The sequence below is a fragment of the Emys orbicularis genome, chromosome 1, assembly GCF_028017835.1.
Source record: "Emys orbicularis isolate rEmyOrb1 chromosome 1, rEmyOrb1.hap1, whole genome shotgun sequence".
Classification (NCBI taxonomy): Eukaryota; Metazoa; Chordata; order Testudines; family Emydidae; genus Emys; species Emys orbicularis.
In genome coordinates, this window is record NC_088683.1 from 365,070,644 (window position 1) to 365,085,323 (window position 14,680).

Genomic DNA, 14,680 nt, shown 5'->3' on the forward strand with positions numbered 1-14,680 from the left:
GATGTCATGATACAATGGGCCATACTCAGAAGTGGAGGGCCAGAAAGGGTGTCTGTGTGAAGGTCACAATTGTAAAATCACACAGTGCTCAAGTAGGCTGTGGATCTCCCAGCCACAAGATATCAATGGGGCCAAAAGCTTCTCAGAATTGAAAGAGAGATGGTAATCAGGAAATCCAATTACAGTACTGAGAATTTTTCTTAAAAATGTCTTGTAAGGGCTCTACACCTTCTTGGTTTACGGAACAAAATATGTCTGACTTTCCCTGGGATCAGGGTATCTCTTAGTTCCCTATTGCAGGGCTTGTTCCTCCTTCCTTTGCAGCATCTCGTACTGGCCACTGGATACTGGGCTAGATGGACTGTAGGTCTGATCCAGTCTGGCAGTGCCTGTCTTCCTATTGGTGGTATAATTCCAAAACAATGTTTTTGCTGATTTTCCTTGAGGTCCTGGGAATCTCTAGATTTGCACTGAGAGCAGAAACCTGTCTCGCTAAATATCATCTAGTCTCCTGTTCTTTTTCTTTTCAGGAAGGAAAGTTCAAACGTACCTGGATCTGCCCAGTACATTATGTCAGCTGTCAATGACACCAAATTCAACTCTGTAGTGTTCCTTCTCACTGGGATACCTGGGCTGGAAGACGTCCATATCTGGATCTCTATCCCCTTCTGCTTAATTTATGTTATTTCAATATTAGGAAATTCAATCATTCTGTTCATTATAAAAACAGATTCAACCCTCCATGAGCCCATGTACATTTTCCTTTCCATGTTGGCCGTCACAGACCTTAGCTTATCAATAGCCACCATACCAACGATACTAGGTATATACTTGTTTAACTCTAGGGGAATCAGCCTCAATGCCTGTTTTGCCCAGCTGTTCTTTGTCCACTCGCTTTCAAAAATGGAATCCTCCGTCCTCTTGTTGATGGCCTTTGACCGCTTCATCGCAATCTGTAACCCACTGAGATATGCTTCCATCTTAACTACACCAAGAATAGCCAAGATGGGACTGGTGGCTGTTCTAAGATCAGTGGCCGTAATACTCCCACTCCCCATTCTCCTGAAACGGTTCCAATACTGTCGAGACAATGTCCTCTCCCATTCCTACTGCCTGCACCAGGACGTCATGAAGGCAGCTTGTTCAGACATCTCAGTGAACAGCATCTATGGCTTGTTTGTTAAAGTCTTCACGGTTGGGTTGGACTCGTTCCTCATCTTCCTCTCTTATGTGATGATCATCAAAACAGTGCTGAGCGTTGCATCCCACACAGAGTGCCTGAGGGCCCTGAACACCTGCGTCTCCCATCTCTGCGCTGTCGTGCTCTTCTACATATCAGACATTGGCCTGGCTTTGATACACAGATTCGGAAATAGCTCTACTCACTTGCTTCAGATTATCCTGGGCTATGTCTACCTGCTGGTCCCGCCCCTGATGAACCCAATCGTGTACAGTGTGAAAAGCAAACACCTTCGTGAGAGGATAATCAGGTCATTTGTCAAGTGAAGGGTGAGTTCACCACCTGGCTCCAACACTGGTGACATGGGAGAGGAAAAATACGACCGACGGCCATGGCCACGTATTCCATTCTGGATCCTCTTCCCCTGAGGCCCTTTCCTCTGCCCCATCTCTTCCCTGAAGACCACACCTCTACTATTCCCCTTTACCCGAGACTCTGCCCCCTTTCCAGGCTGAAAGCCGGAGACAGGCCTTGGTAAGAGCTGCCCAGGAACCAGAGCCACAGTGAGGCGCCCCACACCCTCCACATTTTATCCCCCAGGATGTACAAGTCAGGGAATGTGGAGAGTCCAGGGTCCCCCACAGCAACCTGTGCTCCCAGGGCAGCTCTTACCATGGCCTGACTGTGGTCTGGCTGGGAGGAGGAGCCTCAGGGAAAGTGGAGGAGCAAGAGGCTGGGCTTAGTGAGAAGATATGGGGCAGGGGACAGGGCTTCAGGGGAAAAAGGGGAGTAGGGTCTGAACCAATGCTGCCCGCTGCAATCAGGACAGTGGGGCTGATCCTGAGTAAAGGTGGAGGCTGGGCCTGGAGGGCAGGAGATCTTGTGTTTGGGAGAAAACTAAATTAATGTGACCCCACAAAGGGGCGTCTTGTTTTAAGTATCCCAGGCTGAGAGTAAGTCATTGAAAGGACCATAGAGGGAAGGGCAGGGTGCCTGCAGGGCCAACTCAGACTCCAAGGGGGCACTCTGGGGTAGCCCCCATCCGCAGGGATTTGGCCAGAGTGGGCTGTGCTCTTGGAAGCCGTTACCTATGGGTGGAGGTCAGCCCAGCCCCCAGGCTGCTCTAAACTCTGCTGAGTCAGGGGGAGAACAGGCCAGTGAATCAAACCCCTCGAACTGGCTCCTGGCCATCCCCACTCTCTGCACCACAGCGAGGAGCTCTGCTGTCACAGCAGAGAATCCAGCCGGGCCTGTCTCTGTTCAGGTGTCTGGAAGGCTGGGCCTGTGGTCTGGGCACTGCTCGGTAACTCCAGACAGCTGGGTTGGATTCCCAGACTGTGTGTGACTGTGTCCAAGCCATTGGATGTCTCTGCACATGTGGATAATAGCCTTGCCCTGCCTCACAGCGGTGGCAAGAAGATAAATACATTCAATGTGGTTAGAGACTCTGAGACCCAAAGATCATTGTGGTGTCAGGGTTCCACAGAGCAACACCTCTGACATTTGTCAATAAAAAGCCTCTTACCACAGCCCCTGTGACATATGGCTTCTGGGAAGCCCTGTGACTCCAGCACCTTGGTGTCTGGGGCAGATGTGCGGGTGACAGTGAGGGTTAAGTAGTGAATTTCTGAGGGTAATGTTGGAATGTCACAGAGACACCGGGAGTTTCAGCACAATCACAGAGCCAGTGATTGTAAGTCAATGCGGCTAAATGGGTCTAACTGCCAAACTATGGATCAACAGCCATGGGGGCCTCATCTTAGATGGTCTGGCTGGGAGAAAGCAGTCTGAGGGCAAAGGTCAGCTTCACACCTAGGCCCTGTAACACAGACACAGCTGAGCACTACGGTGGGGGAAAACACATGGGAAGATGCTGTCAGAGACACAGGGAAACTAGGCTGGGTCCCGAGAGCTCCTTGTCTTCCCAAAAGAATGTAAGTTGGGCCAGGTCTGTTTCCTAATAAACCCAGTCATTTTAAGGAGGCTGGGATTGACTGTATAGCTCTGGTCACAAGTAAGAGTCTCAAGTGTTCAATCAGTGCTGCTTGGTGATAATCTTTTATCATAGATGGGATGTTGTTCCCAGCTCAAACAGTGGGACAATTAAAAACATAAGTATATAAGAACAGCCACATGTGGTCAGACAAATGTTTCATCTAGCCCAGTATCCTGTCTTTCAATAATGGCTAATGCCATGTGCCCCAGAGGGAATGAACAGAACAGGCAATCATCAAGTGATCGCCTTGTCGCCCATTCTCAACTACTGGGAAACGTAAGCCAGATATACAATCCCTGCCCATCCTGGCTAACTGGGATTGAAGGACCTCTCCTGCACTAATTTATCTTTTTCTTTTTTGATCCCTGTTATAATCTTGGCCTTCACTCAATCCTCTGTCAAAGAATTCCATGGGGTGGTCGTGTGTTTTGTGAAGAGATACTTCCTTTTGTTGTTTTAAACCTGCTGCCTATTAGTTTCATTTGGTGACCCCTAGTTCTTGTGTTATGAGAAGGAGTAAATATCACTTCCCTATGTACTTTCTCCACACCTGTCATGATTAAATTGTGAGATTTCTCTCCTAACGGGAAAGGATCCGGTTTACAGGGTAAAGAGACCATATATCCTGGTTTCACTGTGACCATCTTGAGTCTTCTAGGCCAGCATATATTCTTGTTCAGTGATTATAACCATTCAGAGTAGCAACTTTTTCCAGTTGCATCCAAAACAGAAATTCACTCAAGACAATAAATCATAGATACATAGAATTTAAGGAAAGAAGGGACCATTAGATTATCAAGTCTGACCTCCTGGAGAATTTCTCCCAGTTTACCCCATACTGAGCTCAATGACTTGTATCTGACGATAACATCACTTCTGTTCATCTAAAGCGTATCTTTTAGGAAGGCATCACATATTCATTTGGAGATATCTAGAGAATCCACAATGTCCTTTAGGAGTTTGTTCCCCTGGTTAATCACCAACACAGTTAAAAATATGTGTGCCTCATTTCCAAATTTAATTCCTCTGGCTTCAGTTTCCAGCCATTGATCCTTGTTATATCTTTCCCTGCTAAGTTAAAGAACCTGTTAGCACTTGGTATTTCATTCCTATTCAAGTGCTTGTACACTGTTATCAAGTCAGTTCTCAATCTTCCCTAGTTTGACTCACTACATGCCAGTTTATACAGCCAAGGGTAAGTTGGAACCAAGCAAGGAGGAGAAAGATGTTTTAGTCAGTCCCAGGATGATTGTGAGCCACCAGTGTGATGCAGGAATGAACAAAGCAAATGAGATCCTAGAATGTGTCAGGCGAGATAGGGAAGATAGGGAAGTATTAATATCCTTATAACCCTCCTTCCAACACTACAAGAAGAAGAATTCTGCGTGGACTCCTCCTGCCAGTCGAAATGACAGATTGGACTTCTACAGAGAGTGCTTCCGCAGATGTGTACAGACTGAAATTGTGAACAAACAGCATCACTTGCCCCATACAGAACACAACGCCCTCAGCAGCCTCAGAAACGACTCTGACATTATAATCAAAGGGGCCGAAAAATGAGGTGCTGTAGTCATTATGAACAGTTCGGATTATGAACAGGAGGCTGCCAGGCAACTCTCCAACACCACATTCTAGAGGCCAGTATTCTCCGATCCCACTGAGGCGTTCCAAAAGAAACTACACCGTCTGCTCAAGAAACTCCCTACTATAGCACAGGAACAAATCGACACAGACACACCCCTAGAGCCCCAACCAGGGGTATTCTATCTGCTACCCAAGTTCCATAAACCTGGAATCCCTGGATGCCCCATCATCTCAGACATTGGCACTCTTACAGCAGGATTACCTGGCTATTTGGACTCTCTGCTCAGACCCTATGCTACCAGCACTCCCAGCTATCTTCGAGACACCACCGACGTCCTGAGGAAACTACAATGCATTGGTAATCTTCCTGAAAACACCATCCTGGCCACCATGGATGTAGAAGCACTTTACACCAATATTCCACACGAGGATGGACTACAAACTGTCAGGAACAGTATCCCTGATGAGGCCACGACACACCTGGTGGCTGAGCTTTGTGACTTTGTCCTCACGCACAACCATTTCAGATTTGGGGACAACTTATACCTTCAAGTCACAGCACTGCTATGGGTACCCGCATGGCCCCACAGTATGCCAACATTTTTATGGCTGACTTAGAACAACGCTTCCTCAGCTCTCGTCCACTTACACCCCTCCTCTACTTGCGCTACATTGATGACATCTTCATTATATGGACCCAAGGGAAGGAGGACCTTGAAGAATTCCACCTGGATTTCAACAATTTCTACTCCACCATCAACCTCATCCTGGATCAGTCCACACAAGAGATCCACTTCCTGGACACTACAGTGCAAATAAGTGATGGTCACATAAACACCATGATATACCAGAAACCTACTGACCGCTATACTTACCTACATGCCTCCATCTTCCATCCAGGACACATCACATGATCCATTGTCCACAACCAAGCCCTAAAATACAACCGCATTTGCTCCAATCACTCAGACAGAGACAAACACCTACAGTATCTTTTATCAAGCATTCTTAAAACTATAATACGCACCTGAGGAAGTGAGGAAACAGATTGACAGAGTGACACAGAAGTCACCTACTACAGGACAGGCCCAACAAGGAAAATAACAGAATACCACTGGCCATCATATACAGCCCCCAGCTAAAACCTCTCCAGCACATCATCAACGATCTACAAACTATCGCTCACTATCACACACCTTGGGAGGCAGGTCAGTCCTCGCTTACAGACAGCCCCCCAACCTGAAGCAAATACTCACCAGCAACTACACACCCCAACACAGAAACACTAATCCAGGAACCAATCCTTGTAACAAACCCCGTTGCCTACTCTGTCCCCATATCTACTCTAGTGACACCATCACAGGACCCAACCACATCAGCCACACCATCAGGGACTCATTCACCTGCACATCTACTAATGTGATATATGCCATCATGTGCCAGCAATGCCCCTCTGCCATGTACATTGGCCAAACCAGACAGGCTCTATGTAAAATAATAAATGGACACAAATCAGACATCAGGAATGGTAATATACAAAAGCCAGTAGAAGAACATTTCAATCTCCCTGGACACTCAGTAACAGATTTAAAAGTATCCATACTTCAACAAAAAAACTTCTAAGAACAGACTTCAAAGAGAAACTGCAGAATCAAAATTCATTTGCAAATTTAACACCATTCATTTGGGCTTGAATAGGGACTGGGTGTGGCTGGCTCACTACAAAAGCTACGTTCCCTCTCTTGGTATTGACACCCCCTCATCAATTATTGGGAATGGACCACATCCACCCTGACCGAATTGGCCCTCCAATTGAACCATCACTGGTTCTCCACTTGTGAGGTAACTCCCTTCTCTTCGTGTATAATATTTAATGCATCTGTAGTTTTCACTACATGCATCTGAAGAAGTGGGTTTTTTACCCACGAAAGCTTATGCCCAAATAAATCTGTTAGTCTTTAATGTACCATCGGACTTCTCATTGTTTTTATCCTTATAACAGACACTGGTCAGATTTCCTCAGGCAAACTGTGTAAAATTCTGGTTGCGCGTATTCCAGAAAGAAGAATTCAGACTGGAATAGGGGCAAAGAAGGGCTCCTAGGATGGTCAGCGTAAGGGAGGGTCTGGCATTTGGAGGAGCCTGGAAGAACTTGGCTGGTTCAGCGTAAGACAATACAGGCTGCATGGGGATCAGATTGCTCTATAAATACATTGGGTCGGGGGAGTGGGAAACACCAGGCAGGGAGACAAGCTCCTGAAGCTAAAGGACAGTATTGGCCAAAATGAAACTGAGGCTGGAAATGAGAAGTTGGTGTCTGACCTTTAAAGTAGGGAGGTTCTGGAACAGCTGCCCAACGAAAAAGTGGGGGAAACAACGTTTGACGATAGAGCTTGACAGGTTTATGCACTGGGTGATATGCCAGGGTTGCCTGTCATAAAGGGGGACTGGGCTTATGGACCCAGGAGGTCCCTTTCAGTCTCATGTCCTTATGGGTCACAATAGCCCATTTTGCATCACACTGGGAGTTCATATTGAGTTGCTTGTCCACTATGACCCAGCTCTGTGCCCAGGCCGATGGATTTGTCCCTCAATAGATTCAGGAGAAAGCATGACTCAGCGTTATCATCTGGAAAAGGAATTGTTCTTGGGTTCCTGTTTAGTGATGTCACAGGAGTTTAATTCTCTGAGTTTCTGGTAATCTCAGCATGCTGAGCTGCCAGCTACCCCCACCTCAGTCACTAGCCCCAGAGAGGAAGGATGGTTCAGTGGTAAAGTTCTGGCCTGGGGCTCAGAAGAACTGGCTTCAGTTCCAGGCTCTTCCACAGACTTCTTCTGTGACCTTGGGCAACTCACTTAGTCCATCGGTCCCGCAGCAACATGTGTTTTAATACGGCTCAATGTAAAGGTGTACATCTAGGCAGAAGAGATACAGGAAATCCATATTGGATGGGGGACCGAATCTGGGGAAGCAGGGACTCTGAACACTTTGGGGTCATAGTGGATAATAAGCTGAACATGAGCCCCTAGTGCCACACTATAGCAAAAAAAACCCAATCCAGGACGTACAACCAGGGGGATCTTGAGTAGGAGCAGGGAGGTTATTTTACCTCTCTTGTTTGGCACTGGTGCGACCACTGCTGGGATATTGTGTCCAGTTCTGGTGTCTACAGTTCAAGAAGGACATTGATACAATGGAAAGAGTCCAGAGAAGAGCCACGAGAATGATGAAAGGATTAGAAAATCTGCCTTCTACTGATAGACTAAAGGAGCTCAATCTATTTAGCTTAATGAAGAGAAGGTGAAGGGGCGACTTGGTCACAGTCTGTAAGTAGCTGCCTGAGGAACAAACGTTTAACAATGGGCTCTTCAATCTAGCAGAGAAAGTTATAACAGGATCCACTGGCTGGCAGATGAAGCTACACACATTAAGATCGGAATGAATGTGTAATTTTTTTTTAACAATGAGGGTATTTAACCATTGGAAAAATTTACCAAGGGCCGTGGTAGATTCTCCATCACTGACAATTGTTAAATCAAGGCAGGATGTAGTTCTAACATCTCTGCTTTTGGACTTATTTTTTGGCAGGTCTCTGGCCTGTGCTATACAGGCAGGGGGTCAGATTAGGTGATCACAGTGGTGCCTTCTGGCCTTGGGATCTGCCCAGTGGTGTTAATAGCACGGCCCTGCTGCACGGTGTGTTTTACTCATAAATATGTTACAGATTGACAGGTGCTCGGACGCTACAGTAAGTGGGGATATTGCTAAGTGCCGTAGAGAGATTTCAGCTCTGTGTGTCTCATAAGGATGATTTGGGGCACTGGGTGGAGAACCTGAACTCTTCCGAACACCCCTTGGGGATGAAGCCTGTCATTAGCACAGCCACCTTTGACGTGGGAGTTCTGGGCCCCTCCTGCAGCTCGGTGGTAAGAGGGGCAATCAGGACGTGTTTTCAGAGAGCGAAGGATCTGGAGAGCGTTGCCTGGCCGAACAGAGCCCTGCTGGGCTGCCCCTGCCTCTGATCCTGATCCCCCTCTCTCTCCATGGGCACTGAGAGCCGCTCTAGTGCTGCAGATAGACCTCACACCCTGCATCCACATTTCCAACATCACCAAGTTTGGGGGGAGCTGGATCTGGGGGAGGGGGTTGTTTGGGTCCCAATGAGAGTTAGCAGCAGGCATTTGGAGCAGGGCTTTGATCACACCCCTTTCTAGTAAACATGTGCATGGCCTTGCTTAACTGCGTGTGCATGTCTCATGCCTAAACATGAGGAAAGACCCTCTGAGCTGTGCCTCAGGCACCAAGTGACTCTGCGAGCCATTCACTGTCATGTCGGCTCTCTGTGCCATAACCGTATTCCTTACAACTGGAAACTATGGTTGAAACTATAGTAAAGACCAGAATGATCAGATACTCAGATGAACACGATCTGTGGGGAATAATCAACACAGCTTTTCAAAGGGAAATCGTGCCTCACCAATCTATTAGAACTCTATTAGCAGTCATGGGAGAAGAAGGAAGATTCTCTCATGGATCAGTAACTGGTTAAAAGATACGAAGCAAAGGGTAGCAATAAATGGTCAGTTTGCAAAATGGAGACAGGTAAACAGTGGCATCCTTCTGGGGCCTGTACTGGAACGAGTGCTGTTCAACATATTCATAAATTATCTGGAAAAAGAGATTAACTGTGAGGTGGCAACATTTGCAAATGAAACAAAATTACTGAATATATTTAAGAGAAAATCAGATTATGAAGAGTTACAACGCAATCTCACAAAAGTTGGTGACTGGGCAACAAAATGGTAGATGAAATTCAGTGTTAATACCTGCAAAGCAATACACATCAGAAAACATAATCCCAACTATACATACAAAATGATGGGGTCTAAATTAGCTGTTACCACTCAAGAAAGAGATCTTGGAGTCATTGTGGATTGTTTTCTGAAAACATCCAGTTGTTGTGCAGCAGCAGTCAAAACAGCGAACAGAATGTTAGGAACCATTAAGAAAGACATAGGGTACGTCTACACTTACCGGAGGGTCCGACGGCAGGCAATCGATGTTCTGGGATCGATTTATCGCGTCTGGTTTAGACGCGATAAATCGATCCCGGATCGATCCCGGAAGTGCTCGCCGTCGACGCCGGTACTCCAGCTCGGCGAGAGGAGTATGCGGCATCGACGGGGGAGCCTGCCTGCCGCATCTGGACCCGCGGTAAGTTCGGACTAAGGTACTTCGAATTCAGCTACGTTATTAACGTACCTGAATTTGCGTACCTTAGTCCGAAGTGGGGGCTTAGTGGGGACCAGGCCATAGATAAGAATACAGAAAATAACCCATTGACTCTATATAAATCCCTGATATGCCCACATCTTGAATACAGTGTGCAGTTCTGATCACCCCATCTCAAAAAAGATATATTAAAACTGGAGTAGGTACAGAGATGGGCAACAAAAAAATGTTTAGGGGTATGTAACAGTCTCCATATGAGGAGAGATTAAAAAGTCTGCGACTTCTCACCTTGCAAAAGAGACGACGAAGTGAGGATATGATAGAAGTCTATACAATTATGTGTGGTGTGGAGAAAGTGAATCAGGAAGAGTTATTTATCCCTTCACAAAACACACCAACCAGGGGTCACCCATGAAGTTAATAGGCAGCACGTTTAAAACAAATAAAAGAAAGTCCTTCTTCACACGATGCACAGTCAGCCTGTGGAAGTCACTGCCAAAGGATGTTGTGAAGGCCAGGAGTACAACTGGGTCAAAAAAAGAACTAGGTAAGTTTAAGGAGGATAGGTACATCTGTGGCTATTTGTGGCAAGATGGTCTGGGATGCAACACCATGCCCCAGGCGTCTCTAAACCTCTGACGGCTAGAAGATGGGAGCAGATGATGGGAGATGGATCACGCAATAATTGCCCTGTTCTGTTCATTCCCTCTGAAGCATCTGCACTGGCCACTGTCAGAAGACAGGACGCTGAGCTAGATGGACCATTGGTCTGAATCAATATGACCATTCTTCTGTTCTTAAATCCTCTGATGGATGGGCAGCTGAAGAGAAGCCTTTTCCAGGGGCTTCCTCTGTTATAGAGCTGGTGTAGCCACCCTAGCAGACACCCGTGGTAGGGTGACCATACGTCACTCTTTTAAGCCCTGTCCCATGAAGTAATGCCAGGCCCCCAGATGGGTAAAGCAGAGCTGGGAGGGGGGCAGTGTTCCAGCCTACGGTGACAGCCTCCTCAGACCTGAGTGGGTCCCTATAGGGTTCCAGCAACGGGCGGCAACCTCACATGGTGGGGCACCTTCGCGTGATTTCTCTTTGGGAAATATGGTAATCCTAAAGGCCTGCTCAGTGTGGGAGGCTGATGGAGGGCTAGTGCTGCCACCTAGAGGTCTGGTCCTGTAGCACAAGGGACAGAGGCGCATGGGGTGAGTTTTCACAGAAAATGGATCATTTTTCTCTGAAAGCTCAGCTGCTATGATGCTGCCCAGCTGCATCTGCCTGGATCCCAAAGAGAAACTGGAGGCTTTTCATCTGCCTCTCCCTCATAACATAAATGAAGGTGGCACTGACGGAGTCTATGGCTGCACTCTGGGCATGGAAAGATCAAAACCTCCTGACATCTCTATGGCTGAGGTATTGTGCCCCTCGGCTACTCTAACCAACCCTCCCAACTCTGTGCAGCCACCTCCACCCTGGACAATGTCTCTTCAGCACATCGTGCGGGCAGTGGCTACAGTGACAGGCCCTGGTAGCACATCTCTGATGAACCTGTGCTAGCAGAGAGCAAGAGAGGGTCCTAGAGCAGTTGTGGAGACACAAAGATTGTGGGTGGGTGGGCCTAGCTACCAGTGGATCACTGAGATCTGTACCTCACTTTGGGGATCCCAGGATCCTGGGTCCCACTGCTTATTGCTTAAGGAGAAGGGAAGGGACCTCCCAGCCTTGAACTAACTGAGGGAAGTTTCCCTGTAGGGAGCCTTGTGGAATCTCCCTTCCCTGGCCTGCACCTGGGTTTGTAATGCTTGGGAGAAATCTGGTCCTATTTTATTACTATTATTATTCTGTTTTATTTTTTTTCAGCAACCTTACAGCGGTGACAGCCTCATCGTTACCACTAGGCCACCCCCAAGGTAGACATGTGACTAATCTGAATAATGCAAACAGTGATGGCAAGCCCGGATTCCATGAATAGGGCCTGCAGCAGGGCTGGTGCTGCAGTCCGGTTGACTAGCATCACCACACATCCCCTGTGATTTGGCCTCCTACAGTTTGCCATTGGCCGTGACGGGGTTAAAGCTGGTGCACACGAAGCCAAGCAGCTGAGGTTCCCTGATGGCCAAGTGGCCCCCAAGGGAATGTGCGAACATGCTTCATAAAGACAGTTGCCTCCCTATCTGAACTGATACTAGCTGCTGCCTATGCAACCTCTCCGATAGCTCCTTGTCCTCTTGGGTGAAGACTTCTGTTGTCAGCGGTTCCCCTTTTGAAGGAACTGGGTATGTTGGCAGATTTCACTACCTTTAAAATGTGCAGTGAAGGGGAAAGGCTGCAAGCTGTTTCCATTTGCAGATGTTCTGTGCAGCGGCAGAGGGCTGTCAGGGTGATTCAGTAACAGGGGCTGGAGGGCAGGCAGGGCTAGGTAGCTTGGGAACCTCTCCCCTACATCTGCCCATGCTGCTCCGTGAGTTACTCAAGTTGCACAAAAATCTGATATTCAAAGCGAGCTCAGAATGTTAAAACTCCGATGCCCCAAGTCAGGATTTCACAAGGGGTCCCATTTCTAGAGGTGCCGTGTGCTCTGGGCCCAATCCTGCCAGGGGCTGAGTGAGAAGAGACCCCACGGAATATCAGTGACTAGTTCCAAAATCATCTCGGGTTTATTTTCCCAGAGAAGTTTAATCAGCAAATGCGTTGTCAAAGGTTTTATACTCTGGCTCGATTGTCATCACAGGAATTCAGAGCTGTGTTGCTCTGTGGTAACAGCTGCAATAGGGCATATTTCCATTTCCTGACTGGCAGAGGGCTCCTGCATTTCTATGCTGTAGATACCCCTCAGAGTTCCAGGGCTACCAGCATCTCTGTCCCCTCTCTGGTCTTTGAGTGCCAGATGTCAGGCTTTGTAGTCTTCCCTCTCATAGGGTGGAATCCTGTGATGCTCCCACCCTCAGACTGGGCCCTTGGCTACAGCACACTGTGGGTCAACTGTGCTTGCCCAGCAGGTCTGAGTGGGTTCGGCACCTGTGGTTCTTCCCTTTGGGAGTCTGTGGCTAGTGGTGAGACGAGTTACTAGCCAGCCTTCTAGAATCAAAATACTGTTTAATCTGAATATTAGGAATGAAGCGTAACATGGGAGAATAAGAGGGTTTTAAAACAGCAGTCTGTACACGTCTCAGACCCCAAACCCTACTCCTCTGACGGGGACCCAGGCAGGCCGAGGGCCTTCAGACTTCCCAGGGGTGTCTGTGCCTGTCAATCTGAAGAGGTTCTCAGTAACAGCTGCCCCATCTCTGGACACACTCCCAGCGCTGACAAAACAAGCTGTGTAACGTGGCTGGAGCCTGGAAATAGGCTCTTCCCAGCTTGTAGCTCTGGTGTTGTTTCTCAACCTCTCTGCGGTGCTGACTGAGCGATGGCTTTTCTTGAGCTGTTGCTTCCCTTCTTGCTTGTTTTCCAGCCGCCTGCTGTTAAACTAGGAAGATCCATACTGGTTTCACCCAATACAGCCATAACATAAATATCCCAAATGTTAACCCTATATAGCTCTACAGCAAACATCCTAAGAACTGGGTTTAACATACACATTAATTATGGCAGCTCAGCTCCTTGTCTGTCACAATGCTGTTCCCAGATGCTACGTATTTTATGAATACAAGACACAGACAGTCAAAGAGCGAGAGAGCGAGAGCAAGAGACTACTTTCACATGTGAAATGAAGTTCCATTTCCATGTATACTCATGTATTTGACTTTGAAATCCACTTCCTGCAAACCCTCCTCGTGCCTGAATAACAAGTGCTGGGGTTACTATGTACTAGAGAGTGAGAGCTCAGGGAATGAATATTTTATATACCGATCCCACTGCCTGTTACCATTCCGGATACAGGCCACAGACTGGCAGAACAGAACCTGAGGAGAACCAGTCAGCTATTAACCCCGGGACAGAGGAGCTACTAGACTTCTGTTTGCTGACAAGCGACTGAATGAGGGCTGAGATGCTGGGATCTTTTCAGCTTCTGAAGAAATCCAGGTGACAGATGCTACATTTTAAGTCCCACTGTAACTTGAGAAATCATCTCCGAAAGAAGAGGAGAGGGGAAAGAATCGGTTGACATGTGTGTGCTAAACTACAGATGTGTAAATGTTATGCCAAAACTTTTCACTGTAATACAAATATTAAAAACCAAACTTTCATGACATGCTTGTATATTGAAAGCCAGAAGCAGCGTTGTTGGAATCTCTACAGCAAGGAGCAGTGGAAACTTTACTGCTTAATGGCTTTTACTTTAGAAAGTATTTCAGAAGTTCTCCACATACTTTTTGCAATGGTTGTGCTAATAACTCTTTGTGCAGTGAACAGTTGTATGATAGTATCCCCTGGTAACTGACCAGAAGCTGTTTCTAACACTTACATTCAGGGTCATGAACAGAATCCCTCACAAATACCACTGCAAGTCTGTCCAAAAAGTTATTGCTGAGGTGCAGGAAAGGGGAGTGTTATATTAGTTGTAAGTAATTTACGCCCATCACGTCTTACATGAGCATGGCTGAAGTAATTTGCGCACACAAGTGGATATTAGTGCAAACATAGTGTTTGCATATTCACCCGTGACGCCAATCCATCCCCTGCCCAGCCGAAGTAACTGTCTGTGTTATCTTGTAACTTGCCAAGTATCTATAGACCCTTGCATGGGGAG

At 47.2% G+C, this 14,680-nt stretch overlaps 1 protein-coding gene across 1 annotated transcript; it reads left to right on the forward strand.

Annotated features, from left to right (window-relative positions):
- The first annotated feature begins 570 nt into the window (after positions 1 to 570).
- LOC135886133 (olfactory receptor 51G2-like) lies at positions 571 to 1,506 on the forward strand. The gene has a single exon (XM_065414005.1). The coding sequence runs from the start codon at positions 571 to 573 to the stop codon at positions 1,504 to 1,506; it is 936 nt and encodes a 311-aa protein (XP_065270077.1).
- Positions 1,507 to 14,680: the final 13,174 nt, after the last annotated feature.